Source organism: Brassica rapa, chromosome A08 (genome assembly GCF_000309985.2).
Source record: "Brassica rapa cultivar Chiifu-401-42 chromosome A08, CAAS_Brap_v3.01, whole genome shotgun sequence".
In the NCBI taxonomy this organism is placed as follows: domain Eukaryota; kingdom Viridiplantae; phylum Streptophyta; class Magnoliopsida; order Brassicales; family Brassicaceae; genus Brassica; species Brassica rapa.
The window spans coordinates 15822564-15849395 of NC_024802.2; the positions used below are offsets into that span (position 1 = coordinate 15822564).

Below are 26832 nucleotides of genomic sequence, written 5' to 3' on the forward strand. Positions count from 1 at the left end.
GCTTAAATATTTTTGTTGGTCAGCTTTGCCACATGGCACGATCAAAGTAGAAAAAATTATTAGGCAAATTTTTAATTTTTTATTTTCACTCAATAATTCAAACTCATTTATTTTATAATAGAATTATTTTTTCAAAAATAATAATTATATCAAATTTATATTTTTTTATAATCTATAAATAAAGACTGCTCTCATTTCATTTGGATAAATAAAAAAATGTATTTTGATGATAATCAACTATTTTAATTGTTTTAAATAATATTAGTGTTAGTATTATTTAAAAAAAATAAGATAGGTATATAAATAAAATAAAATTATTAAAAGTCATGTTATTTTAGCTTTTAAGTTAATTACAATCAAATTATTAATTTGTAATTATTATATTGTAAATGATAAATATATGAATTAAAATAGTAGGTATGATGTTGAATTTTTTTAAACAAATCATTGTAGAAGTTAAAGTTAAAGAGAGTATTGAATGAATTAGGTGATAGAAAGTGAAGATGATATAGAATGTTAAAAATAAAAAAAATGGTGTTAAAAATGAAATGAGTGTTGAAACTATTGTAGATGTCTAACAAAAAAAAATATTTTATACTTAATTATATTTTATTTTTCCATTAATTTCAGCATCGTTTTCTATGAAGAATCGTTTCAACCTTCTCTCTTCAGTGTTGACCTCTTCTCCATTCCTTATCTGTTTTTGCCAATGTTTTATTAATAATGAAAGCTCTGAAAAGAGACGGCCACTGCCTAACTGGAGATGGTCTTTATCCTTTTGATTATTTCAACGATTCTGCAATAATTAAATTGCTTTTTATGAAAAATACTAACTAAAATTACTGATCAGCATTCGTCTCTCTTTACATTCCTCTTCGTAAGCGAAAAATTATAGATATTTAAACCTTTTTTGACTAATAGATATTTAAACCTTTACAAGAGTTGTTCACGCATGAAGAGTTTACAAAGTTACAACAACACACATCCTCTAATACATGGATGCATGTCTAAACTATCTTTCAACACACAGGAAAACAAATACCAAACCAAGATTATAAAACCACTTGATCTGGTCAAGAGCAAGAAGCTCGATTCTGGTTCTATTTTTTTTTAAGTGGATAGGATGTTAAGAAGAGACACTCTAGCTTGTATCATCACCTTGAACAATCCTTCAAGTCCCTCTTCGAGCTCTTCCATGGCTGCCTCCACATCTTTCGATTTAACCACTGCACATTGAATCATCTCACTTACTTCCTCACTTATCTCTTTCTCATCTTCTTGATCTTCCCTTGTCGTCACCACAACGACCTTCCCAAGCTCAGCTTCCATAGCTTCAAGCTCAAGGCAAGAAAACTCTTTCTCATGATGATGATGATCTATTCCTTTCTTCACAAGCTTCATAACAATACCCCAACCTTTGTGTTGATGATGGTTCTTACTCTTTAACCCTTTTGGCGACGACAAGAACGACAATACGGTGCGTAAGACGAAACAAGTGATCACACTTGTTTCTTGCATCACTCTAACCAAAGCACTCATGTCTTGATCATCACGACCACCACACCAAACACTACTCTCTAAACACGCTTCTGTCTCTTTCGACATCACCATATACTTCTTGATCTCCTTCTTGATCTCTTTGCGCGTCGCTAGGTAAGCATCAACGTCACCCTCGAGGCTAAACTCACCTCCCTTCTTGCTCCGTCTCAAAGCTGACTGAAGCTCAACAACACTCTTTTTGATCCTCGACGCACCGTCTTTAGCTCCTCCACAAACCTCCAAGTACTTCAACGATACTTCAAGAAGCTCATCCATCAAGCCACTATTAAGAAGAGCTTGTTGAGTTTCAGAAGAAGACTTGAAGAGATCTTCACTTAAACATCTATAAATCTCTGTGAGACCGGAGAGACCGTCACGGACCATCGTCCTCGACTCCAACGAAGACGACCCCAAAGCTCTAACCCTGGAGACCACTTCTTGAATCCTCCTAACACTTGGATGCAACCGAACCGGTAAGCTAACACATCTAGCTTTGTATGCTTTATGAAGTCTTGGAGACAATGAAGACGCATACATTTCAAGTAATAATGATAAAATGGGGGTTTTGAGTTATGCTTGTTTGGTACTTTAGTAAGGGTTTATACTTTATATAAATACACATCTTCAGTGACATAAAGGTCAATGAGGTAGGGCCTATCTAATTAGACTAAAGTGAAGACCATGTGAAGTGAGTATGGGTACTTCACTAAGGAGGACCAGAACACGTAAGACTCATTAAATGCTATATGTTTGAATTTTAGTTGAATCCTTGACGAAGTTCGATGTTTCGGTTTCGATTTACTGAAACCGAAACCTTTTTACACCTCTTTTCATGTACCGAAGCCACCGTCCATTTACGATCCTTTAATATTTTGTCATTATTTAATTAGCTTTTATCATCGTTGGATTTTTGTAAGGCTATTTATTTATTTTGTGTGTGTGGGACTGTGGGGTACCTCAGTCTCGATTGAATTTAATCAGAAGAAAGATCTTGGCAAGATTTTGTTAGATTATTAAATGATATATATGTGGATATGCTATTGCATGGATGCTTTGGTCCCACGCAATGGACGATGCCTCCCTTAAGTAACACCGTCACACCTCACCACCAATTACGTTACCATGAATTTAGGCGTGTCCATTAGGTTTTCTGTTGATCAGGTTTAGAGTCTTTAAGCCTTTTGGTTTGAATTTGTGAATCTTTAGTTTCTCTTTAAGAATCAATATGTATGTATATAAATTAATTTAAGTGAAGGCACTTTTGATACAATGGATGACGAAAGAATGAGTGATTTAGCTATACCAACATTTAAATTTTTTAAAGATATTATTAAATTTTTCCTGATTATATAAAATTCGTAATGAAGTATGACGTATATTATGATACGAATCCAGATATGTGTAGAGTGTAGTCTGGTACAGATTTGATTAATGATATCTTTTGATAAAAGTAACGTAAATCACGTAAAACCTATAATTATATTATTATGATTATATTGACGATACAATTATACATATCTGCTATGTTAATATGACTGGGCTCATGCAAATTGCGTTTTAGATGAGGAAGCAAGTGAAAGAAAATATCAAGAGTGTTCTGTTGCATATATGTTTGGTCCACGCCACATACTTGTGCTCATATCTATATCAGTTAGGCCCAACTAAATAGCAAATAGTGAATGTGAATGTCTCAAAATTCGTAACATCTATGGGTTTATAACACCAATGTTGGTTCTATTTTATAAATTTTCTCTACATTTATCAATTTAATGAGTGTACAAAAATCTTTCTATGCTTTTACAATGCATGCCTCAGGCAAGTTCTCTAAAATAGAATGCCCACGAATGTATACTTGTAAAACCTAGTGAGAGATTATGTTGAGAAGAGAGGCTCGTGTTCTTATTAACCTTCGAAATAACCCTTCTAAACTCTTCTCGAACCCACCAATGCACACCTCAACCTCCACAAGCTTCTTTTGTAGATCATCATGAGAGCTGAAGTCTTCGCAAATAGCGTAATCCAATGTCTCCAACTCGTTCTTGCAGGTCGCATCATGATTATACTTCTTCTTAACTAGTAACGAAGCCAGCTTGGTCTTCATGTTACTTTGTGTCCCGGGCAAGAACACTAATAACGACTTCAACACCACGACACTAACCGAAACTACTCGTCTCATCACATCTATTACCGCCACAAGATGTTCATTATCATATGAACTTGACCCACCATCAATTTTCTTCAAGGATCCTAGAAGCTTCTTAGCTTCTTTTCTCATGTTTTTTCTAAGTCCGACATAGCTTGAGACTATAGAATTCAAAGATTGTATAAAGAATAACTCTCTTTATTAATGCTCAAGAAACTCACTCAAAACTTAAGCTCAATCTCTAAACTCATAAGCTATGCAACACACTTGCATCTTCTTATATAGAGATTTATAATTCCTAATCCTAATAGATAGTATATCTAGATAACTCCTAAACATACTAGTATTCCTATATTCCATAACTCGGTAGGATTAGGTGGATAACTTCTAACTCAAGTTTCCTTTTCTTTCAAGCTTATCCCAACATTCTCCCCCTTAAGCTTGAAATCTCTTTTACTCAAATCTTGAATACCGATAAGACAGCGCATCTCTACGAATTTAATCCTTCCCAACGCCTTGGTTAATATATCTGCCTTCTGCTTATCACCTGAGACGTGCACCACACTCACTTGACCTTTCTCTACACACTCTCTTATGAAATGATACCTTGAATGTATGTGTTTGCTTCTTCCATGAAAAACTGGGTTCTTAGAGAGGGCAATGGCAGACTGGTTGTCGATTTTAATGACCACCTTCTCGCAAGGTTGCTCTGTAACTTCACTTAACAGCTCCTGTAACCATATGGCTTGCTTGGCTGCTTCAGTCCCTGCCATAAACTCAGCCTCACAAGAAGATAAAGCAACAGTTTCCTGTTTTTGTGAACACCATGTAATCAAATTTTCACCAAGGTAGAAGATGTGTCCTGTAGTACTTTTTCCATCATCAGGATCCACATTGTGACTGCTATCACTATATCCAACTAGTCTCGGTATTTCTGGTGCTGCACGGGTGAAAACTAAACCATACGATGTTGAGCCTTGGAGATATCTCAAACAATGTTTCATCGCAGCACCGTGTGACTCCTTTGGTTGGTGCATGTATCTCGACAAGACTCCTACCGCAAAGGACAGATCTGGTCGCGTGTGTAGAAGATATCTGAGACATCCAACGTTCCTTCTATAAGTTGTAGCATCGATGTATAGTTCATCATCAGCTCTCGAGAGTTTCATTCCTGGCTCCATTGGAATGTGTGATATGTTGCAGTTCTTCATGCCACTATCCTCAAGTATTTTAAGCGCATAGCGTCGTTGGTTTAAAGTAATTCTTCCTTCATACTGCTCAACTTCAATCCCGAGGTAGCATGTTAACCGACCAAGATCACTCATGTCGAATTTTGAAGCCATCTCCTTCTTGAACTCTCCTATGATCCTTGCGTTCGCTCCTGTGACAAATAAGTCATCCACATACACTGCAACCACTAAGAGTTCATTGTTTACGGTTCTTCTATACACCGTTGGCTCTTTAGAACACTTTTTGAACTTTAGACCTTGAAGAATTTGATTCAATTTGTTGTTCCAGGCCCTTGGTGCTTGCCGTAATCCATATAAGGCCTTATGAAGTTTGTAAACTTTTCCTTCACTTCCCTTTACTTCAAAGCCCTCAGGTTGTGTCACATAAACAATCTCGTTTAGTTCTCCGTGTAAGAACGCTGTTTTTACATCCAAATGATGAACTTTCCATCCATTTGTAGCTGCCACACTAATGAGTAGACGTATAGTTTCTAATCTTGCGACTGGTGCAAATACTTCTTCGAAGTCAATTCCGTGTTGTTGTACATACCCTTTAGCAACCAGACGAGCTTTGTACTTGTTGATAGAGCCGTCAGAATTTCTCTTGATCTTGAATATCCATCTCAATCCAATCGGCTTTACACCACTCGGAAGGTGTACTAAGCTCCATACTTTGTTCTTGACAATAGAACGGAGTTCATCCTCACACGCTGTGATCCATTCCTTTAGCTCACACGCCTCTGCAAAAGTTCTTGGTTCGCTATTAAGACTTAGAAGTAACATCTCTCCTTCTTCCTCCGCAAGTAACACATAATCTTCTAGGTTAACACAGTCATCGAGATACTTGGGTTTTACGCTCTGTCTATCACTTCTTCTTAACGCTATTACCTCGGACGTATCTTCTTCTTCTTGCGTTTCTTCCTCCTCTGTTATAACATCTTCAACATTATCTTTCTCACTACCTCCTGTATCTCTCTGCACGTCTCTGCTGATTCCATGGTTGCCAAAATCTCCAAGTGAAACTACAAACTCTTCACCGCCTTCTGTACTGATTTCATTCCAGTTCCACCCTTTGGATTCATCAAAAATAACATCCCTGCTTACTATTATCTTTCGTGTCTCAGGGTTTAGCATACGGTAAGCTTTGGAGCCTGGTTCAGTACCCAAGTGAACTAACATGCGAGAGCGATCATCCAACTTCTTAAGTCCAGCTTTCTCTGTTTTTGCATAGCCAATACACCCAAAGATCCGTAAGTGGGAAAGATTTGGTTTCCTTCCACGATAAACCTCATATGGTGTCTTGTTATCTAGGGAGCGTGTAGCTATTCTATTGATCAGGTATGTTGCATGTCGCACAGCCTCACCCCAGAAGCAATTCGGCATGTGCATGTGTTTTAATATGCTTCGTGCCATCTCCATTAAAGTTCTGTTCCTACGTTCCACAACTCCATTTTGCTGTGGAGTATATGGGGCTGTGAGGTGTCTTTTAATACCTGAGGTTTCACAGAAATACCTGAACTCTGATGACACAAATTCTCCACCTCTATCTGTCCTGAAAGTTATGATTTTCTCCTCTGTTTCTTGCTCTACTACACCTTTTAGCTTTTTGAACTTCTCGAATGCATCATTTTTGTTTTTAAGCAACATAGTCCACATGTATCTAGAATGATCGTCGATGACAACAAAGACATACCGGTTCCCACTGAATGTGTTTGGTGTTATTGGTCCACATAAGTCGCCGTGCAAGAGTTCGAGCCTTCTTGTTGCTCTATAAGTCGTTGCTTGTGGGAACGCATGTCTTGCTTGCTTTCCAAGTAAGCACGATGAACAGATTTCCTTTAAAACATGAATGCTTGGTATACCTGTAACGAGTTCTCTTCTTACCATAGCTTTCATTGTTGCGTGATTCACGTGCCCCAGTCTAGCATGCCAACGAGTTGATTCACTTGTCTCTGTTAGGTGTAGTTTGGTGGACGTCTTAAGACCCATTCGTACTTTGTACAAGCGATTCTTAGCTCTATTTGCTTCAACAAGAAGTTTCCCATCACGGTCATGCATAGTTAGGTATTCATCTCTTAACCGTATATCACAGCCAGCCTCGGTTGCTTGCCCTAGGCTAATGATATTGCTCTTCAGGTTAGGTATGAAGTATACGTCCGTCATCTTTCTTGCTTCTCCTTTCATGTCTATGAATGATATGGTGTCTTTTCCTTTAATGTCAATCCGCGAATCATCTCCAAATTTAACTTTCCCAGTGATAGTTGTATCAAGCTCCGAGAAATACCTTCTATCACCTGTCATATGGTTGCTGGCTCCATTATCAAGGTACCACATGTCTTTGTTATCCCCGTTATTATGATATTTCTCCGGGAGACAGTTCTTCTCGTTTAAGTAGACGACCTCATGCATCATCAACTCGTCTGCATCTTGTGTGTCACTTCCTTCGTTCTCTTGAGTTTCCTGTAGTTTAAGTAAACGATCAGGGCAATCACTAGCATAGTGACCTATCTTGTCACAACGATAACATGTGACACGCGATGGATCTCTAGGTCCATAATATCGTCCTCGACCACGTCCTATGTAATACGATCTTCCTCCACGTCCTCTGTTCCGAAATCCTTGATTGTAATCACGATTTTGTTGTGTTGGTTGTGTTTCAGAACTTGAATACATCAGCTTGCTTGTATCTTCTTGCGGTTCTTCATCTTCAAGTACCCTCTCTTCATAGACTTTAAGTCGGCCTATAATGTCTTCAAAACTGGTGTCGTTGAGGTCCAGTACCTGTTCTAGTGAAGCTACAATATGGATATATTTTTTTCGTGGAAGACAACTCAGAAACTTTTTAACAAGTTTTGGTTCTTCCATGCTTACTCCTAGAGCCGCTGATTTTGAAGAAATCTCTGCTAGTTTGCCGCTAAAGTCATCTATTGTCTCTGTCTCTTTCATCTTGAGACGATCAAACTCATTCATCAATGTTTGGAGACGGGCTTCTCTTACTCTTTCCGCACCAACGTACCTTGCTCTGATTGCTTCCCAAACCTTCTTTGCTGTATCGAGTTCTCCAACTTGTAAGATAAGTGTCTCCGGAATTGACTGGAATAATAACGCAATGGCTAGATCGTTTTTCTCTCCTGTAGTTGTTTCTTCATCAATCGCCTTCCACACTTTGTGTACCTTAAGCGCCATCTTCATTCGAATGGCCCACACTGTATAGTTTGTTGCATTCAGCATGGGACACTTGATAGAGGATGATGCTCCATCTTTAGGTTTCACGGTTGTGGTAACGATATCACTACTCATCTCTTCCTAAGCTCTGATACCAAATATAGAATTCAAAGATTGTATAAAGAATAACTCTCTTTATTAATGCTCAAGAAACTCACTCAAAACTTAAGCTCAATCTCTAAACTCATAAGCTATGCAACACACTTGCATCTTCTTATATAGAGATTTATAATTCTTAATCTTAATAGGTAGTATATCTAGATAACTCCTAAACATACTAGTATTCCTATATTCCATAACTCGGTAGGATTAGGTGGATAACTTCTAACTCAAGTTTCCTTTTCTTTCAAGCTTATCCCAACAGAGACAGCGACATCGAGTTGATCTCCTCCTCCTCCGGCTACTTTATTTCTTCTAACACATGATTGAAGATCACGAACATGCTCCTGAGTCTCCACCATGAGGTCCCTCTAGACGCTGCATGTATCCATTAGTCTCAGTGACCCATCGAGCATCTCCTCCACGAACTCCGATCCATCTGAAGACATAACACGTTGTGTCGAACCCATCTTCAGAAACTCCTCCACACAGTCGTAGAGCTCCTCCAAACTAGCCAAGCCCATCAAGATCGATTCGAACGAACTTGTCGTGGCATTTATCGTTTCTACCTTACTAAGAGTTCCTTCGATACCAAACGTGCTTGGATGTGATCTTGAAGGTAAACTTGTACATCTGAATTGTTCCTGAACGATCATATTTGCCATCTTTTGTGTTTTTGAGTTTTTGTTTTCTTATTCTTTGGTTAATCTGCTTGTTTCAACTTGCCATGCACATGCATATATATATATATAGCATAGGGTCTTGTCTCATCATAGGTCAAAATAACTTCAATTTTTAATTTGATTGGTCCGATTATTACTGGCAAACCTTGTGACACTCTGAGCTGTCGGGCTATTATTGTGGTCAACTTATTTAGCCACAGAGATGAAGCCTGATGAGTCATCTTCTGTGTTGCCTCAGGTTTCGCCACATTATCAATTGACCTTTCGAGATTTTTTCGTTTCTAAGAAATTTGACCTTTCGAGTTAACTAGAAATACCCAATGCTCTTTAAATCGTCTCGGTAGGTAACGAGATCCAGATCTTCCTCTTGTTATCGTTTTTTCTTATGTACATAGTTTGCTTGTTACGGCTCCTAACGAATGAAATTCGTCAAAATAAGACTAACTTTGTCTATATTGATTGCATGACGTCTCGCATTACATCAAGTGTAAGAGGGGTACGTTTTTTCTTATGTACATAGTTTGCTTGTTAGTTCAAAAAAAAAGTGTAAGAGGGGTACGTGTTTTGAGTTGATTTGCTTGTGAGTTGTGAAGATAAATCAGTATATCGCTGCCACTGATGTATTTGATCAGTGGAAATGGACTTTATAACATTTACATTTATTACATGTTATATCCAAAAGAACCCTTTAAAAAGTCTTAAATGTATGTCAAAAAAAGTCTTTAATGTAAGTAAATGAGTATGTGTTAAAAACCTTAGACCACCTCCAATGGTGAGTTTTAACAAAATCCTTAGCATTAAACTTATTATAATAATCTGTGGGATCCATTATATTTAAAAGTATGTGCCAAATTAATCCTTAGGTAAGGATTAATCTTCCACAAATTCTTCACTGTACGCGGGTCCCATCGCCACGTGGGGACCCGCGATTGGCTCTTCCTTTTTTTTTTTTTTTTTTTTTTTAAGTAAAAAAAAAATAAAAGTAATAAAATAATAAGAAAACTTACCTTGGTTATCGAGATTGAGAGTTTCAGCATTGCTGATGCTCTTAGAGCACCCCCAATGAACTTATGGGAGTTTACACAGATTCTCAAAAAAAAAAAAAATTAAAATAATGTACAGTGATGAGCTTGCTTCTCCCCAACTCTCTCCAATGAATCTGTTTCCGGCGAGTTTATCACTATTTTGTGGGCTCCACGACTGACGGTCCGTGATTGATTCGATTATTATTATTTTTTTAGAAATTAAACAAAAAAATTATAAACTTGAATTCCAAAAAGGGGTTTACTAACGGGAATGCTCTTATAACGTTATGATCTCTACACAATTATCTCCTTTTGCATAGTTTAGATCCCTATGTGGTCATGAAACCAGCAAAGTCAAGCTCTCTCTAGATTATTAAGAATCTAACTTTTTAAAAGGTTCTTTCGGTTGAGATTCTTGTAATTTTGAGATACCGTATCTCAATTTTATTTTTATCATTTGAAATAAATGTTAAATTAATTCAATCAAAATTTTTTGTTTACATCATAGTTGCTTCTGTTTTAAGAAATCAAAACTACTCACTTTACATCGCAATTTTATTATCTAAAAGAGAACCAAGTCACTATGGCCTTCTGATAGATTGAATCCTTCCTTGTTTTCAGACTTGAAATACGGTTTCCGATTTGCTTGTCAATGGTCTTAATAAGACCAGCAGCTGAAGTATGAGCTTCACCAAACTTTCTACCATTCCATTCCGTCCAAATCGCATATAAGGAAGCTTGAAACAGATATCTGAAAAGAAATAGCCCAACCTTACTTCTATGGAGATTGGTAAGAAGCATCACTATATCTGAAAATAAATAGCCCAACCTTACTTCTGTGGACAGTAGTTTATGTATGAGATTTTTCCAAACTTCTTCAGAGTAGCTAAAAAATTCTAACAGTTGTTCCGGGCGTTTAAAGTTTGTAAAATTACGGGAAATCCAATCGAAAATATCTAAAATATATATGTATTTTGAGAATCCCCCTTGTGTTTGCTGTTATGTTTATCTTGTTGACCATATGTCCTTTGTAAACATTCCCTAATTGATCCGTTGTCCGTTGAACATTGTCTTCTCTGTAGGCTCTCAATGATTAGCAATCTAATGACACTGAAACGTCACCATACTCTGCACTTGGCTACTTAATGTTTTGACAAATATTATTCTTTGGTGTTTTTCCTTTTGAAAGTAAATGGAGATTATCCCCTTGCATCTTTTCATGTACAAAGAAAAAGGAACAGAACAATATTTGATGAGATACCGTTGTCTGATTTACCAAAACATATCAAAATTCAAAATCATGGAAATATTGATGGGTTGAGCCAGATTCATCCACATTGGAGCGAAGGAGCAATTTTTTTTGTAAAATAAGTATCTCTCCATTTGTACCTATCTAATCAGTAATCAAGATGGATAAGTTAGGTTTGTTAGCACAAAAGATCAAAAGAGTATCAATACTTTGAAGGAGAGTTTTTTTTAAGCCTAAATCCGAACAAGAAAAACTCGTCCAACTCTTGTATTAAACTTCAAATATAATATACAAAAAGGCTAATCCATTTTCTCTTCACTACAACATTTTAAATGTAAATCAATTAAACACCAAAACCATGAAAAGGTAAAAACAGAGCCATTTCTTGGCCTTTGGTTTAACACCGCCGAGTTTCCAGTTCCACTGTGAAGTTGCTTTGCTAGAGCTCCGACCCGTTTTTTATCCTCTCCAGCTTTACTAAATATGACGGTGAACCCCTCCACTGTCACTCACATACCACTCTCCGAAGTTAAGGTCTTGCTTCACTATTTGATGCCATTATCAATTTTCACCGTCAAGAAAACATAGCAAAATGTCTCAAAATCTTGCTTTGTAAACAAAACGGCTTCTCTTTATTGAATTTATTATATAACTATAATAAGCTCGTGCTTTAACAAGAGATCGAACATTGTCCAATGAAGTAAATGCATGAATAAAAACAATCGAGAAAAAAACAAATAGCAAACGCAAAACAGAGAAGCACCAAGCCCAAAGCAAGTAGAAGCTCAGTCAAGAGCTTTTATGACAGCATCAACAACTTCCTGAGTAGTGCAATCTCCACCGAGATCCTTGGTTCGCCATTTGCCTTCTTGTATCACTTGTTTCACTGCGATTTCAAGACGATCAGCGAACGTAGGAAACTGGAGATGTTTAAGCATCATAGCCGATGAGAGAAGCAGAGCCATTGGATTAGCTTTCTTCTGCTCCACTATCTTATCATTCCCAACATTCCCTGCTGATGCTCCTTGCTCGAATATCGCATGTTCTGCACCAACATTGCCTGCCAAAAAAAACCCCAAACATGTATCATCTTCTAGAAAGAAAAAAAACAACGAAAAAGTTATATAACTTTTAACTAAGACATGTATGGACAAACCTCCTGGCATCACTCCAGTGCCACCAGCTATTCCAGCAGCAGTGTTTGCAATAAGATTACCATACAAATTAGGCGTCACCTGAAACAAACAAGACCAAACCAATAGTAATTACCCATATAGAAGAAAGATAAAGTAGTCACTCTTTTTTTTTGCTTATTCAAGTCACATACCATGACATCAAACTGCTCAGGCTTAGCCACAAGCTGCATACAACAATTGTCTACGATTATTTCGTTATACGTAATCCCAGGATAAGCTTTAGCAACCTCTCTGCAAGATTCAAGGAAGAGCCCATCCGCTAGCTTCATAATGTTGGCTTTATGAACAGCAGTCACTTTCTTCCTGTTGTTCAGGTACGCATACTCAAATGCGTACCTCGCTATCCTCTCAGAACAATACTTAGTTATCACCTACATATAAAACAAAAAAAAAAAAATCAAAACTTCTAAATTTTTTTATTAAGCTTCTGAAGAATTCAATTTTTTTTATTAACCCGGACTATCTGAACCGAGATCCAACTAATATCCATGAGAATACCAATAAATAGTCCGAAGACTCTAAAACATGGTCCTATATTCGTGTACCAATCTGTAATATCGGACCATGTTTTAGAGTCTCTGGACATGACGAATATGGAACCATGTTTTAGAGTCTAAATAAAAGTAAAAAATAGTCAGGAGACTCTAAAACATGGTAATCAGTCCGGAGACTCTAAAACATGGTAAAAATCCAACACAGACTTACTCTTACCCTTAGGCTACTACCGTTTGGTTCAAAATAATTCAATTTGCAAACCATTCCCAATAAAAGATGTGAAACTTTGATACCTTAAGACTCTCAACAACACCAGGAACAACCTCGTGCTCGAGACCCGCGTACTCTCCTTCCGTGTTCTCCCTAATCACAACGATATCCACGTTCTCGTGCCTCGTCACTAACCCAGGGACGTTGATGCAGTTGACGAGGGAAGCAAAGATGTCGAGCTCTTTCCTCAACTGCATGTTCAATGAGCTGACACCTCCACCAACAGGAGTCGCTAAGCCGCCTTTCAGACAAACCTTGTTCCTCTTCACGGATTCCATCACTTCCTCGGGGACTTTCCTCATGTGTCCACGAACCTCGTACCTCTCGAAATGGACTGGAGCGTGCATCGCTTCGAAGACCTGTTCCACCGCACCGGTCACTAAAGGTCCGATCCCGTCGCCGGGGATAAGGGTTACGGTGCGTGGGGCTCCGTCGCCGGGACGAGGCATGTAGGTGATGGATCGGGTGGGTGCGGTGAATGGAGAAGATGGATTTGTTAGGAGGCGGGTGAGGATTGAAATGGATCGCTTAGCCATTGGTGGTGGATTTAGATGATTTAGGTTTCAGAGCGACGATTCGACGTACGTTGAATGTTTCTTGGTCTCGGCGATTGCATGCAGCGGTTCAGTTCTTTTTTTTTCTTTTTATTCCTCTTCCCTCCTTTTTAACAATTAAAATACCAAGAAAAAAAACAAGAATATGACAAATTATTAATTTTGTTGTTGTAAAATTGTATATTCAAATATATTTTAGCGAAACAATTTCCTCTATATTTAGTAACCTATAGAGTATAGGCTATAACTCATTAAGGGCCTGACTGGTTCAACCGCAGCGGTTGCGGTTGCGGTTGCGGTTGCGGGAGTTTGCGGATGCGGGTGGTTGCGGTTTCTAGCGGTTTTAAGAGATTTGTACGACTGGTTCTGCAGTTAGAAATTGGTGCGTTTGCGGGATACTTATGACTGGTTAACTACCAAATGTAGCAGCGGTTAAATAATAAATTAACAATATTTACATTTTATATAATTATAAAAATATCAAAAATAATAATATTATAATAAATATAAAGTTATATTTAGAAAGTTATAGTTTAATCTTTTTTAAAAATATAGAAAATATTATTATTTTAAAGTTTTATAATATTAATTTAAATATAATAGATATATTTTAGCATTTTTATAATTCCAATTTAATTTTTTATTGAATATTTTTATTTTTGTATTTATATTGTTTTGGAAAAAAAAGAAATTTTTTTTATCCACCCGCAACCGCCCGCAACCGCAAACGCTAGCTGGAACCAGCTTTTGAATTTATGAGGTTCAGAGCGATTTGGAATGGTTTCGAGCAGTTTGAGCGATTGTTGCAAAACGCCAACAACCGCTACCAACCGCAAAAGCTGCGTTTGTGGGTGGTAGCGGGAAAACCAGTCATACCCAACTCGTACAATTTATATCGGGTATTTAAATAGGAAAACATATACACAAAGAACAATTTGACATTAGCATTTAACTTGAGTGTAACATCCTGCTTTGTGTTATATGTTAAAAATAACTGATTTGGCTAAATATGTCATCAAAGTATATTTACTTTTTTTTTTCACACATCCGTTGAATTTTAGTGTAGTGAAATGATAGATAAGCTATCAGAAATTGATTAGCGATATCGTCCGAATATAGCAAAGCACATGAAAATGTACTATGGTGATTGTATGATCAGTAAACAAATCTTTCGAACTTTTTAAAATTTAAGTCTCACGGGCGAGTGAGCGGACGTAGATGACCCATTGGCCTTGGGTCGGGCGTTAAATTGAGTTTCCTTGATGTTACGTTTTTCTCTTATCACTCTATTATATAATCATTTTAGGCTTTAATCGTGCTGAAATCATAATCTTTCAATTCCCATTGATTATAAATAGACCATCGAATGACTAAATTTTGGAAGAGTGTTAGTGTGTTTATGCTTCTACTATAATGGTTAGATGTTGTTGTGTGTTTACAGGCTGAAAAGGAACCGATATTGAGTAGTTTCTTGTATGCTGGTATTTTGTCGCATGAGCAAGCATTGGGTTTTTGTTCTGGCTAACCGTCTCTAGAACCCTACCTTGTTGGCAACTTAACTCATTGATGTATTTTGCAATGTTATGGTACATGAAATATGTTAGGATGTATTCAAAGCTCCATTCGCCTGGATCTTCAGGTAAAAATGTTCATTCGTTAAAGATGATCATTGTTTGATTCAGGCAGTATCTTCTCTGAGAATTTGACTCCAATGTACCTTTTGGTGGTTTGTTGAAGGCATTCAAAGACTGAGATCCTGCTTGTCTATCATATAGCGCTGCTATTTTTCATCTGAAGGTAAGAATAATAACATCTCACAATGACGGTATAAAACGATTGCATGCTAAGTGACTTCTCATTTGCATTTGTTCCACAGGGCTATCTTGCGCTTCAGGGAACATGGTGAGGCTTGATTCTTACAATAGTACTATGGCTTTGTTCGCCATTACTCAAGTGAACTAAATGCTACTTGGTTGAACATGCAGATTCTACTAATGACTTCTTAAGGAAAGTAGCTGCTGCTTTTAGCGGGACAATACCAAATGGTAACTAAATGTAAAATCATGATCTACAGTTACAAGAGTTGCAGAGAAAAAGAGGCGTTATAAAGAGATTATGAGATCTTTGTTGTTACCAAACGTGAGCAAGATTTTGATACATTATTACTAGAAGCAAATCATAAGCATCAGCTTATAACAATATCACCCAACAAACACAACCAAAATGCAAAACAAAAAGAAAAAAAAAACACAAATAAACTTAGGCATGCTTAGCCTGAAAATCTTTCATGAAAGCAACAAGCTTCTCAACACCAGCCAAAGGCATAGCATTATAAATAGAAGCTCTCATACCTCCCACCGACCTATGCCCTTTAAGCTGCACCATCTTCTCCTTAGCCGCTTCCTTAATAAACTCCCCTTCCAACTCAGACTTCTCCAAAGTAAAAGGCACATTCATCAACGACCTCACCGACTTCTCAACCGGACACTTAAAAAAACCCTTGCTCTCTTCAATAGCGTTATAAAGCAAATCAGCTTTCCTCTGATTCTTCTTCTCCACTTCCTTCAACCCACCTTGCTCCAGCAGATCCTCAAACACGAGCCCACACATGTAAATCCCGAAGCAAGGAGGCGTGTTGTACAAGGAACTGTTCTCATCATGAATCTTGTAGTCAAGCATCACTGGAGTGATCTCCTGAGCGTTACCGATCAAATCTTTCCTGATTATAACAATCGTCACACCGGACGGACCAACGTTCTTCTGAGCACCACCGTAGATCACACCGAACTTAGACACATCAACCGGCTTCGAACAAAAGTTAGAAGACATGTCAGCCACCAAGAACCCGTTAGGGTTCCTAACGACAGGATAGTCCTTAAACTCAACTCCATGGATAGTCTCGTTAGCACATATGTGCAAGTACTTAGCGTCAGGACTCTGCTCCAGCCCTTCGAAAGACGGAACCTTTGTGTACTTGTCGGACTTACCAGACCAGACCACGTTGGTCTTGCAATACTTCTTCGCTTCCTTCACGGCTTTGTCTCCCCACGAACCGGTCACGACGAAGTCAACGGTATCGTCCGGTTTACAGAGATTGAGAGGCAAACCGGCGAACTGGGTCGTGGCGCCGCCTTGCAAGAACAAAACGGAATATTCGGAGGGGATCTCGAGGAGGTGGCGGAGATCAGATTCGGCTTTTTGGATGATGGAGAGGAACTCTTTCCCTCTGTGGCTCATCTCCATCACGCTCATCCCCGAGCCGCGCCAGTTGTATAGATCTGCTTGAGCTTTGAGGAGGACGTTCTCCGGGAGAGTGGCGGGGCCCGCCGCGAAGTTGAAGACGCGGTCTTGCGATCCGGTGGGGGCGGATCTGGCTCCGTCTTGGATTTGGGTCGGGGAGGAGACGCATCTGACGGATGCGGGTTTGGTTTTGCCGGCGAGGTGGAAGGTGTTTGGTTTGGTGAGGTGGAGGAGGGATTGAGATGTGGATTTGGGTTTGAAGGCGGGGATCATCTGAGTGGTGTTGTTTCCGACGAGGAAGGAGTTTGTTGACGCCGCCATGATTGTGAGTTACTGAGTGAGTTTTTGAGATTCGCTTTTTTATTGCAAAAGATCTGTCTGAAAAAGAGTTTGGTGAGAGTGAGAGATATAAAAGTTGATATTAAACGACAGCGTTTGGTGGTAGGTGGTACTGGTTTGTCTGCTGTTTTGTTTAATTTACACTCATTTCCAATGTGTGTTTCGATTGTTTGTAGTAGAGAAGAGTTCAAACTGAAACTCTCTTTAATAGTTTATATGTCTCTCCACTGACAAAATAATCTGTGATTTTTCCAGGGAAAGAGGGGAGATAAAAGAATGTTATTAAACAGAAAGATTAGAGAGTTTATTACTCTGATAAAATAGGACCTGGAGTTTGTAAATATGTCAGTTCACTTTCATATATGTTTACAATTACATCATCAAAATGGAAAATTGAAAAGAAAAAAACGCAGACCTTTCGTTGAGTAAGAATATGAAAAGGCAACATCAATCTTGAAATGAGGATAACTCACCACAAGGAAACAATATATTCATAAGTATGTCATACAATCAAACAAGGAAACACTATTGTACACAAATAACTTTAAAACAGAGTTGAACCAAAAGACTATAAAAATAACATAAAAGACCCATTTCTTTCTTTATTCAAACCTTCCAAAACACGACCTCCGTTTTAGCCCACACACCGGCTCGATATCAATACTGATAGTGTCATGGCGAAGAATGAGAAGAGCTAGCAATGACAGGTTTAGTGGAAGAAGGGTCTGCAACGACGAGGTTAATGTGTTGGATGTGTTCGAGTACGTCGAGTACTTCCATCATGTGTGGTCGTTTTCTCGGGTCTGGTTCTGTACAAGAGAATGTGATGTGTCCCATTTCGGTTGCCACCTTGGATGAGTATTGACCTTTGATTCCTTTGTCCATTATATGTTTCACTTTGCTTTTGCTTGAGAGTTTTGGTCTTAACCAGTCGACTAGATTCTCTTGTCCGTGAGGCCGTTTTCGGTCACACGCTCTTAGTCCGGTCATTATTTCCAATAAAACCACACCAAAGCCGTATACATCACTCTTAACGTATAAATGGCCTGAGAATGAAGACAATAAACAAACATGGTTGCTCAAAAAAAAATCTTGAAGATGATGAATGTATCTTCACCCTATCTTGATGACTGCTTCCAAATATTTGTGTATATGTTTCCAAACTGTAAGTAAGGCTTAACTACTCTACTTGCTCTACAAGTCTTTGGTGATTAGGTTATCTTGTAAAACTGTGTGAATTGTGATCTAGGGCTCTAACAAAGTCCATAACTATTTGTTATATATATAAGTTTTTTTATGGTTTATGTTTCTCTATAATTATGTACCTGTTGCAACATACTCAGGAGCGACATAACCATATGTTTCCATGATCCTAATCGTAACGTGTGAATTCGCTTGTGATGATCCGAACTTCGCTAGTCCTAAATCTGAAATCTTCGCTTCATAATTCTGCGCGGATAAATCAAAATAAAGATTCTTTTTTTTTAGTTAATGCAACTATAATAATAGTATAATGAGAATTTAATTAGACTAGCTAACCGAGTCGAGAAGTATATTTGACGGGTTGAATTCTCTATAGATGACTGTTCTTTGTGAGCCGTGTAGAAACGCTAGGCCACGTGCTGCGCCGATCATAATCTTGATCCTTACGTCCCAAGGAAGAGGCTCGGTTCCTGAAGCAAAGTAAATCAAAGTTTTTACGAAACAAGCCTTGTTGTAACGATATGGCCACTGGTTTTGTGGGTTTACAAAATGTTAATTACGTTGAAAAAGATGATCACTAAGACTTCCTTTGGACATGAACTCGTATACAAGCAGAAGCTCTTTGCCTTCACGACAGTGTCCTAATAACTTCACCAGATTTGGGTGTGAAAGCATCCCCAAGAAGTTAACTACCGTCTGCCCAGAACAAAAAAAAAAATCAAAACAAGGAAATCTAAAATTTCGCTTATTCCATCAAAACATACAATAAAGTGATAAACCAAATGAAAGATAATAGGACTCGTCCATAACATGAGTTATAAAAAGTTTCTATAGATGCCTAAATTTTAAAACCACTAATTTTCATACCATAGCACAATAACATGTTTTCTTTATTATTTCCTCTGTTTCGAATTATATAGGCGTTTTCACACAAATTAAAAAAAATAGTTAAATGTGCAGTTTTGTTATTATTTAATTATTGAAATTCTATGATCATATTTCTTAAATTTAATTACAGGTAAAAATCATAAAACAACACTTATCCCGAACTTTTGTGTAAAATTACATTCAATTTAATATGGGGAGCGTATCTATTTTAAATTTTAATCAAGACTGCAACGTAAAGTCAAAGGTAGTTTTCTGTTTGGATTAGTAAAAAAAGAAGGTTAAGTTACGTAATAATTACTTAATGAAGAAACAAAAGTCGCACACTAGTTATGTTGGTTTGCTGAAATTAGAAAGTTTAAATCTTACTTGCCAGTCTTCGAAATCATGAACATTCTCGGAGCTCAATCTTCTGACGGCGATGGTCATACCGGAGCCTGCTATAGAAGGAGCAAGAGTCTCGGCATCAATCCAACCTCTGTAAACTTCGCCGAAACCTCCTTGACCTAACAACAAGTCCGGTTTGAAATTCATCGTCGCAGTCTTTAGATCAAGGAAGCTGTAAATTTTGACATTTGTTGATTCCAATATCTGCCCGGGACCGTCGCTCACAGCCCCCAAGAATTGGTTCGATCGTCCGACGCTGCTATTTGTTTTGTCTATGGTCGACCAGAAGTTTGCTCCATTACTGAGGTTGTTAGTCATTTTGGAAGGAGAGGAAGAGAAGAAGTGTGAAACACAAAGACCCATTTCTCTAGTTGTTGTCTTCTTTTTTCTCTTTCTTGTTTACCAATTCAGACAAGAGCTAATGGATGATCATTAAGTAGCTACTTGAGCTTTTTAAGGCCTTGAGTTGCAATATACATTTTTGAGAAAGGGTTGCAATATACTTTTGATATCAAATTCTGCATTTGGTAATTTCCATGTTATAGTCTAATTTGTTACTTTATGCATATTTTAATTGCCACGAACTAAACATATAATACGAAAAATGCCTAGAACATCGACCAACTAAAGTTATCATGGCCGAAGCTTTTTGACTCTATGACGCGTGATCTGAAAAATACAATTGAGGATTTTTTGTTTTCCTTTGGAGATCTTTAAATTATTCCAACAGTTTCTGAAACTTTCATTCAAACGATTTCTAGTAGAGAATATGCTTGTGGACTGTTTTTCACAATCTGCGGTTGGAATTTAAAATGTATATAGAAAAACCTCTTACTCAAATAATGACTAATTGATTGTTTTAATCATTTTCATCTTTAGATTTTCAAACAATTGCAACTTCGTTGAAATATAAAACATGGAATTTTATCATCTGGAGTCAAGTTTTTGTTATTGAGCTATGATTATTTATTGATTTTTAAGAAAATTATAATCATAAAGTACTATATATGGTGTGTACAGAGATGGAAAAACTTACAAAGTGAAAAAAAGGTCAGCTTCTGAGTCACACAGACACTCACGCGGCTTGGACGTATGTGTCTATCCTTCTGTCTACACATAGACATTAATTGTAGATTAGTACTTATTTTGTTAGTGCCATGAATCAACTATTAATAGCATCTTTAATTTTTCTATATACTTTTCTCTAAAATAAAATATTGTAATTCTAGTATATAGTTATACAGTAGAACAAAACCGATCTTTAAAATAGAGTTTTTCTAAACCAATATAGAAATCATTTAGAAATGATCTAAGAATAGACAACTAACAGAAAAGCCATTTTTTCAAAAAAAGAAAAGAAAAAAATAGACAACTAATATACAGTTATATATGCTCGTTCCACTGCATTTAGGAAACAGTGGGTGACTGAATCTGGATATTTCCCAAGTTTGATTATTTTTCATTGGCAAATGATAAGAGTATGAAAATGTAAAACAAAATTTAAACTTGAATAATGATGCGGTCCAGTGTTGAAATGTGATCATTTATCCACATCCACATCCACATCCAACCCAAAACTGAAATTGAATATTTTCAACGTCATCACTCAACACTTCAAATCTACAAATGAGAAATTCTTCTCAAAACCAACACATTCCACAACTTAACCTGTAAAATAAACATACAACATCTTAAAAATTTACAGATGAATATTTATAATTTCTTTTATTTATGTGTTCTCATTTACTCTAAGATTAGTTTAAAACGTGGGAAAATGAATACTTTAGAGATTTTCAGAACTGTAGTAAGAAATACAGTATATATTTGATCAAATTTCACATACTTGCATATTTGCAACGGTGGAGCAACTCTAGTATGTCACACAAAAAACACAAGAATACACTATTCTACACAAAGCACTTCGAGAATATTGTTGCAAAACTAATCATAAATACTCCCATTTTTAAATATAACCAAAAGGACTCTAAAACCATATCATATATATTGTTGAAAAAATAACATCAAGTTCTAGCCGCCGGTCTCCTCCGTTCAACCCCCGGGGCACCAGCTCTATAGCCATACTGATAGTGACGTGGCGAGGAACGAGAAGAGCTAGAAACAGTCGGTTTAGTCGAAGAACAGTCTGTGACAACGTTAATGCATTGGATGCGTTCAAGTACGTCGACTACTTCCTTCATGTGCGGTCGGTTTTTCGGGTCTGGCGAGACACAAGAGAGTGTGATGCGCCCCATTTCTGCTACAACTTTGGATGAGTATTGACCTTTGATTCCTTGGTCCATTATATGTTTCACTCTGTGTTTTCTTAAGAGCTCTGGTCTTAACCATTCAACTAGATTCTCTTGTCCCTTGGGCCGTTTTGGGTTGTATGCCCTTTCTCCGGTCATTACTTCTAGTAGTACTACGCCAAAGGCATATACGTCACTCTTAACGTATAAATGGCCTGAAGATGAAGAAAATAAACTAAAACGGTTAAGTATTTTATCAACAGCAATCTAAGCATTCGAAAGAGAAATCTTGAAGATCACGAGTTTGATTATATATTTAAAAATCTTGTTATATTATTGTTTTTATTTCTGAATACCATTAGGTTTGGTGCCCAAACTCGTAATCCCCTAAACCCGAAACCACATCATCAAATATTAGTTTCGTTTCAGCGGTCATTCTAATCATACCTAATATTACTATGGTTAATATATGTTTTTCTTCTAAGCGTACCTGTTGCCATATATTCAGGAGCAGCGTAACCAAACGTGCCCATGATCCTAGTCGTAACGTGTGACTTCTCTTGTGATGGCCCAAACTTTGCTAAACCGAAATCTGAAAGCTTTGCATCAAAATTCTGCATGGGCAAATGAACATTTTAAAACTAAATCTCATTAGCAAAAAAAAAAAAAACAATTAAAGATTCTACTATGTCATAATTCTACCATATAATATGGGATGTTTTGACTAGACTAACCGAGTCGAGAAGTATATTGGAGGCTTTGAAGTCTCTATATATGACTTCTCTTTGTAAGCCGTGTAGAAACGCAAGGCCGCGAGCTGCACCGAGCACAATCTTGATCCTTAGGTCCCAAGGAAATGGCTCGTTTCCTGAACCAATAAAGATCACGCAAAGTAAATCAAAAGAGTATCTGTTACAATGATTAGGAGCTGTTAATTACGTCGAAAAAGATGGCTCTCAAGGCTTCCTTTGGGCATGAACTCGTAGACAAGCAGAAGCTCCTTGTCTTCACGACAGTATCCTAATAACTTCACCAGATTTGGGTGTGAAAGCATCCCCAAGAAGTTAACTTCTGACTGTCAAAAATCAAAACAAAACCACTATTTACTTAATTTGAACATTACCGTAGCAAAGAATCCAGATTAGTAAACGAGAAAGATATAGAACTAGTAAATATTACTAACTGACCATCCAAAGAATCCAGATTTCCATAACTTATACCAATCTTAAATTGTAGTGTAATATATGAATAAAACTTTTATGATATTATACTATGTAGCTAATATCAAATAACTAACAACGAGTTGTAAACCTTTTGATGTCAAAAAAAAAAACAATGAGTTGTAAAAAAAAAACTAACAATGAAAACTCACAACTCAGGAGTAGAACAACCCCAATAAAAGGTTTTCCAACCAAGCTTCTCAAATATACGTATATATTTCAAAGCTATAAAAGGGTTTTCATAGTTTCGAGATCTCCCAAACAATACTTAATCTATATGTATGAGTTAATATACTTTGAGACCCATATAAGAACTCCACATGAATCATACCCTAACATGAATGATACCCTAAGAGCACCATTATCGGTAAGCTCTTGTGAGAAGTTCTGGCTAAAAAATATAATTAAGTAAGAAACTTACGGTTGAGTTTCCCGTAAAACTTAGAACTCCATAATTACATACGTATATATAATATATACATACACATACATGTATTTTAAGAACAGAGGAGCAAAAAACCCCCAATGAAATTGCTCTTAATAAAGATCTTTGGTCTGACATTTTAGACACTCTTTTTCTACTTGTCTTCTTTTCACTAGTTAGTTATTTTCGTCAAATAAAAACATTACTTTTTAAAATTGTAAGAACTTTACACAAGTTCTACCGCGTTGTGTGTGCTCTAATCTTAAAAAACCATAAAACCGAGTGTCGTACTCTGTTAGACACATTTTTAAATTAAAAAAATATATTTAACTACATAAATGATTTTCCTTAAAAGTTTAATATATTGCCGACGTGCCGTGTAGATACTCAATTTAAAAACCTCACCATTATTTACAGCACATCCATCGAAAATTTTTAGATGGAGTTCTCTAACACAGAAATAAAAATTTAAAAAAAAAAATAGAAGAAAGAAATAGAAGTAATTCTCAAACAAACACTTGCAACTTGCAAGAACCCGATGAGAAACCCCACATGCTCATCAGTCGATGGTTAATTGTTCTTTTAAAGTTTAAATTTAATTACATAACTAATTTATATTAAGAATACTAATACTTTATTAATAACAATCTTACCTTTACATCTTCATGGTTGGAGTTGCTACAAACATGTTTTATTTATATTAGTATAAATTAATATTTCTTTTAATCATTCAGCAAGACTGCAACAGAAAGTCAATGTCGTTTTATATCCCATCAAAGAAGTAATCAAGATAGCAAAAATAATTGGGTTGGAATCTAGAGAAATTAGATCTTACTCGCCACTCTGCAAATCCTTGAACACTCTCGGAGTTCAATCTTTTGACGGCGGCGATCATACCGGAACCGGCTTTAGAAGGAGCAAGAGTCTTGGTGTCGATCCAACCTCTGTAAACTTTACCAAAACCTCCTTGACCCAACATAGAATCTGATCTGAAGTTCTTGGTCGCCGTCGTTAGATCCTGGAAGCTGTAGACTCTGAGAGCTGGTGATTCCAATATTAGACCAGAATCACCAATAATCCCGCCGGAATATTCGCTAGCAGCCTCGGAGAATTGGCTTCTCAGCCCGACGCTGCTGTTTGTCGTAGCAAGGGTGGTGGTCGTTGACGATGAGAACTCTGTTCCATTACTGTGGTTGTTCGTAGAGGCTGAGTAATCACAAAAGCAAAGAGATAAGAGAAAGTGAACGTATTTTTAAGTTCTTGAAAATCTTTTGAGAGGTTCTTGAAAGAAATTAAAAAAAAAAAAAAAACAAGAACTTGCAGAAGAATTTCAAGAGAGATTAATAGTTAATTACCATGACTATGGAGACCTGTTTTGGATGAAGAGGAAGAGGAAAGGGATGAAATGCAATGACCCATTTCAATAGTTGTCTTCTTCTTCTTTCTTTTTTACCAGTTAAGACAAGAGCTAGTGGATGATCAAGTACCTACTTGAGAGTTTTCATTTGTGAGAAGAAAACCAAAAAAGAGGGAGGAACTATGTGGGGTTTGTAGGGGATATATATATTAGGATTGAGTTCATCTGCAGATTGTGGAAGGGGTAACTCAATTATTCAAGGAGAGGAGTCTGAGGACCCAACCATGTTTTGGTCTTATGTGTCATTTTTTATGCGTTCCTTTTTTTGAATTCAAATGAATTAATAAAATATTTATACGAAAATGCCAACAAGCTATCAACCAAATAAAACATCTTAGCCAAATCTATTATCGTGCGGTCTGAAAAAAGTATTTGAGAAGTTGGTTTTACTTTTGAAATTTATAAATTCTTGAATTTTGTTGGTAAAATGTTAAATATTAATACCATTTTGAATTATTTTACAAAAATTACATAGATCACAAGAAACAAACAAATTAAAAGCACGTTAAACAACAACAAAATACAAAACGGAAAACGCAACACCTTATGAAACCGAAATACCAATAAAGAAGCTGGACAGAGACTTACACCAAGGGCAGCCGAGACTCATCCGGACACAGCGGTGAAGACAAAGGGGACTAGCATCAAAGAAAAACCAGGGAGACGAGCCGGTCTTATGGCCTCCCCAAATTCTTGAACTTATGTGCACATCATAATTATAAACTTATAATTTGATTCTTTTCTTTCTAGGAGAGTTGGAAAAATCAATTCCGGAACTCTGGATTATAATCCACAATCTTTTTCGTCATGGAGACCAGACCATACAATTAATCTACTTACTTAGTCCTTGCCATTTGTATATAGACTTGTGACGTTATGTACTATTCACTTTGAATGGTCTCAAAATACACCAATTGAGACGAGACATTGTTTTAGTTGAAATAGTATGAGTTCTACTAAAATACACATGTTCGAACACTTTTTAAAAATTTTTAAAAGTATTTTAAACTTTCTACTGACTAATAATAAAAACATGAAATGGAGTCAACTTTTCGTTATTGTAGTATAATTTTATATATTAAAAAAAATAAAAATGAAATACAGTGATGTGAATCTTACAAAATGGTCATTACCTTGTGCAAGAAAAATGCTTAAAAGTCAGCCTGTGAGTCACTCACACGGCTTGGACGTAAGTGTGTTTGTGGAATTTATTCATTTATTTTCCATATACCTCAGTGACCATGTAGTTTATACTATTACTTTTTTTATAAAAGTGGTTTCTAAAACAAGGTTGCATCAAATTCTCCAATGACGAAAATTAAAGATATGAATCTGTTTACCAACGTGCATGTGAATTATTTTCTTCATTTTGTCCCATAATAACCTCCTTGAAAACATGTTTTCTTGAAAACATGTTTGATCATCAATTTTTACATTAAAAAGCTTCAGATTATTTAATAACAGTTTTAGATAAGAGAGCATGTCATAATATTATTAATTTATTTCCTTTAGATAAATTACATTTATATTTCCATAAATTTATCGGAAAATTGTAGAAAGAAAATTTAGAATAACAATGAAAATGGCAACAAAATGCAACTTGCCCATGTAAATAATGACAGATTAGGTCGAAAGCGAAATATCAATCTACGGATGTTCATATACAGAGCACCTTTAACAATATCACATTTTCAATTTTCGTCAAAGACGTGTGACATTCACACTCAAGAAGTTGCGAACCTCTTTGTACGGTAGACGTTAATC

The 26832-nt window shown here is 36.7% G+C and overlaps 6 protein-coding genes and 1 pseudogene across 7 annotated transcripts; all 7 read right to left on the reverse strand.

Annotated features, from left to right (window-relative positions):
- Window positions 1-892: 892 nt before the first annotated feature.
- Window positions 893-3399, reverse strand: LOC103834943. Its single transcript, XM_009111035.3, has one exon. The coding sequence runs from the start codon at window positions 2074-2076 to the stop codon at window positions 1111-1113; it is 966 nt and encodes a 321-aa protein (XP_009109283.1). The 5' UTR covers window positions 2077-3399; the 3' UTR covers window positions 893-1110.
- Window position 3400: 1 nt separating this feature from the next.
- Window positions 3401-3814, reverse strand: LOC103834944. Its single transcript, XM_033278104.1, has one exon. It carries the CDS (start codon window positions 3812-3814, stop codon window positions 3401-3403), a length of 414 nt encoding a protein of 137 aa, XP_033133995.1.
- A 7715-nt stretch (window positions 3815-11529) lies between these two features.
- LOC117127287 lies at window positions 11530-11751 on the reverse strand (annotated as a pseudogene).
- LOC103834945 (isocitrate dehydrogenase [NAD] regulatory subunit 3, mitochondrial) lies at window positions 11583-14081 on the reverse strand. 2 transcript variants are annotated; one of them, XM_009111036.3, is made up of 4 exons: window positions 13177-14074; window positions 12520-12759; window positions 12349-12427; window positions 11599-12252 (listed from the first exon to the last, which is right to left on the reverse strand). In XM_009111036.3, exons 1-4 carry the CDS (start codon window positions 13687-13689, stop codon window positions 11978-11980), a joined length of 1107 nt encoding a protein of 368 aa, XP_009109284.1. In that variant the 5' UTR covers window positions 13690-14074; the 3' UTR covers window positions 11599-11977. The 2 variants fall into 2 exon arrangements, with proteins under 2 accessions (XP_033133048.1, XP_009109284.1); XM_033277157.1 differs by having other exon boundaries at window positions 11583-12427; window positions 13177-14081.
- Window positions 14082-15804: 1723 nt separating this feature from the next.
- On the reverse strand, window positions 15805-17343 carry LOC103834946 (phosphoserine aminotransferase 1, chloroplastic). Its single transcript, XM_009111037.3, has one exon. It carries the CDS (start codon window positions 17266-17268, stop codon window positions 15967-15969), a length of 1302 nt encoding a protein of 433 aa, XP_009109285.2. The 5' UTR covers window positions 17269-17343; the 3' UTR covers window positions 15805-15966.
- A 241-nt stretch (window positions 17344-17584) lies between these two features.
- Window positions 17585-21313, reverse strand: LOC103834948 (probable serine/threonine-protein kinase CST). The gene is made up of 5 exons (XM_018653799.2): window positions 19744-21313; window positions 19050-19185; window positions 18826-18959; window positions 18612-18735; window positions 17585-18332 (listed from the first exon to the last, which is right to left on the reverse strand). The coding sequence occupies exons 1-5, from the start codon at window positions 20122-20124 to the stop codon at window positions 17959-17961; spliced, it is 1149 nt and encodes a 382-aa protein (XP_018509315.1). The 5' UTR covers window positions 20125-21313; the 3' UTR covers window positions 17585-17958.
- Window positions 21314-21561: 248 nt separating this feature from the next.
- Window positions 21562-25314, reverse strand: LOC103834949 (probable serine/threonine-protein kinase CST). The gene is made up of 6 exons (XM_009111038.3): window positions 25007-25314; window positions 24487-24857; window positions 22947-23082; window positions 22742-22875; window positions 22498-22621; window positions 21562-22222 (listed from the first exon to the last, which is right to left on the reverse strand). The coding sequence occupies exons 1-6, from the start codon at window positions 25068-25070 to the stop codon at window positions 21783-21785; spliced, it is 1269 nt and encodes a 422-aa protein (XP_009109286.1). The 5' UTR covers window positions 25071-25314; the 3' UTR covers window positions 21562-21782.
- Between the last annotated feature and the right edge of the window lie 1518 nt (window positions 25315-26832).

Coding starts and splice junctions, on each gene's coding strand:
- LOC103834943 (XM_009111035.3), bottom strand. CDS start 2,076: ATGTATGCGTCTTCATTGTCTCCAAGACTTCATAAAGCATACAAAGCT.
- LOC103834944 (XM_033278104.1), bottom strand. CDS start 3,814: ATGAGAAAAGAAGCTAAGAAGCTTCTAGGATCCTTGAAGAAAATTGAT.
- LOC103834945 (XM_033277157.1), bottom strand. CDS start 13,689: ATGGCTAAGCGATCCATTTCAATCCTCACCCGCCTCCTAACAAATCCA. Junction 12,760..13,176: donor GTGTTGTTGAGAGTCTTAAG/GTATCAAAGTTT, acceptor TTTTATATGTAG/GTGATAACTAAGTATTGTTC. Junction 12,428..12,519: donor CTGAGCAGTTTGATGTCATG/GTATGTGACTTG, acceptor TGTTTGTTTCAG/GTGACGCCTAATTTGTATGG.
- LOC103834946 (XM_009111037.3), bottom strand. CDS start 17,268: ATGGCGGCGTCAACAAACTCCTTCCTCGTCGGAAACAACACCACTCAG.
- LOC103834948 (XM_018653799.2), bottom strand. CDS start 20,124: ATGGGTCTTTGTGTTTCACACTTCTTCTCTTCCTCTCCTTCCAAAATG. Junction 18,736..18,825: donor CAAATATACTTCTCGACTCG/GTTAGCTAGTCT, acceptor TTATCCGCGCAG/AATTATGAAGCGAAGATTTC. Junction 18,333..18,611: donor TCCTGAGTATGTTGCAACAG/GTACATAATTAT, acceptor CTTCATTCTCAG/GCCATTTATACGTTAAGAGT.
- LOC103834949 (XM_009111038.3), bottom strand. CDS start 25,070: ATGGGTCATTGCATTTCATCCCTTTCCTCTTCCTCTTCATCCAAAACA. Junction 24,858..25,006: donor AACAGGTCTCCATAGTCATG/GTAATTAACTAT, acceptor GTGATTACTCAG/CCTCTACGAACAACCACAGT. Junction 22,876..22,946: donor TGAGAGCCATCTTTTTCGAC/GTAATTAACAGC, acceptor TTATTGGTTCAG/GAAACGAGCCATTTCCTTGG.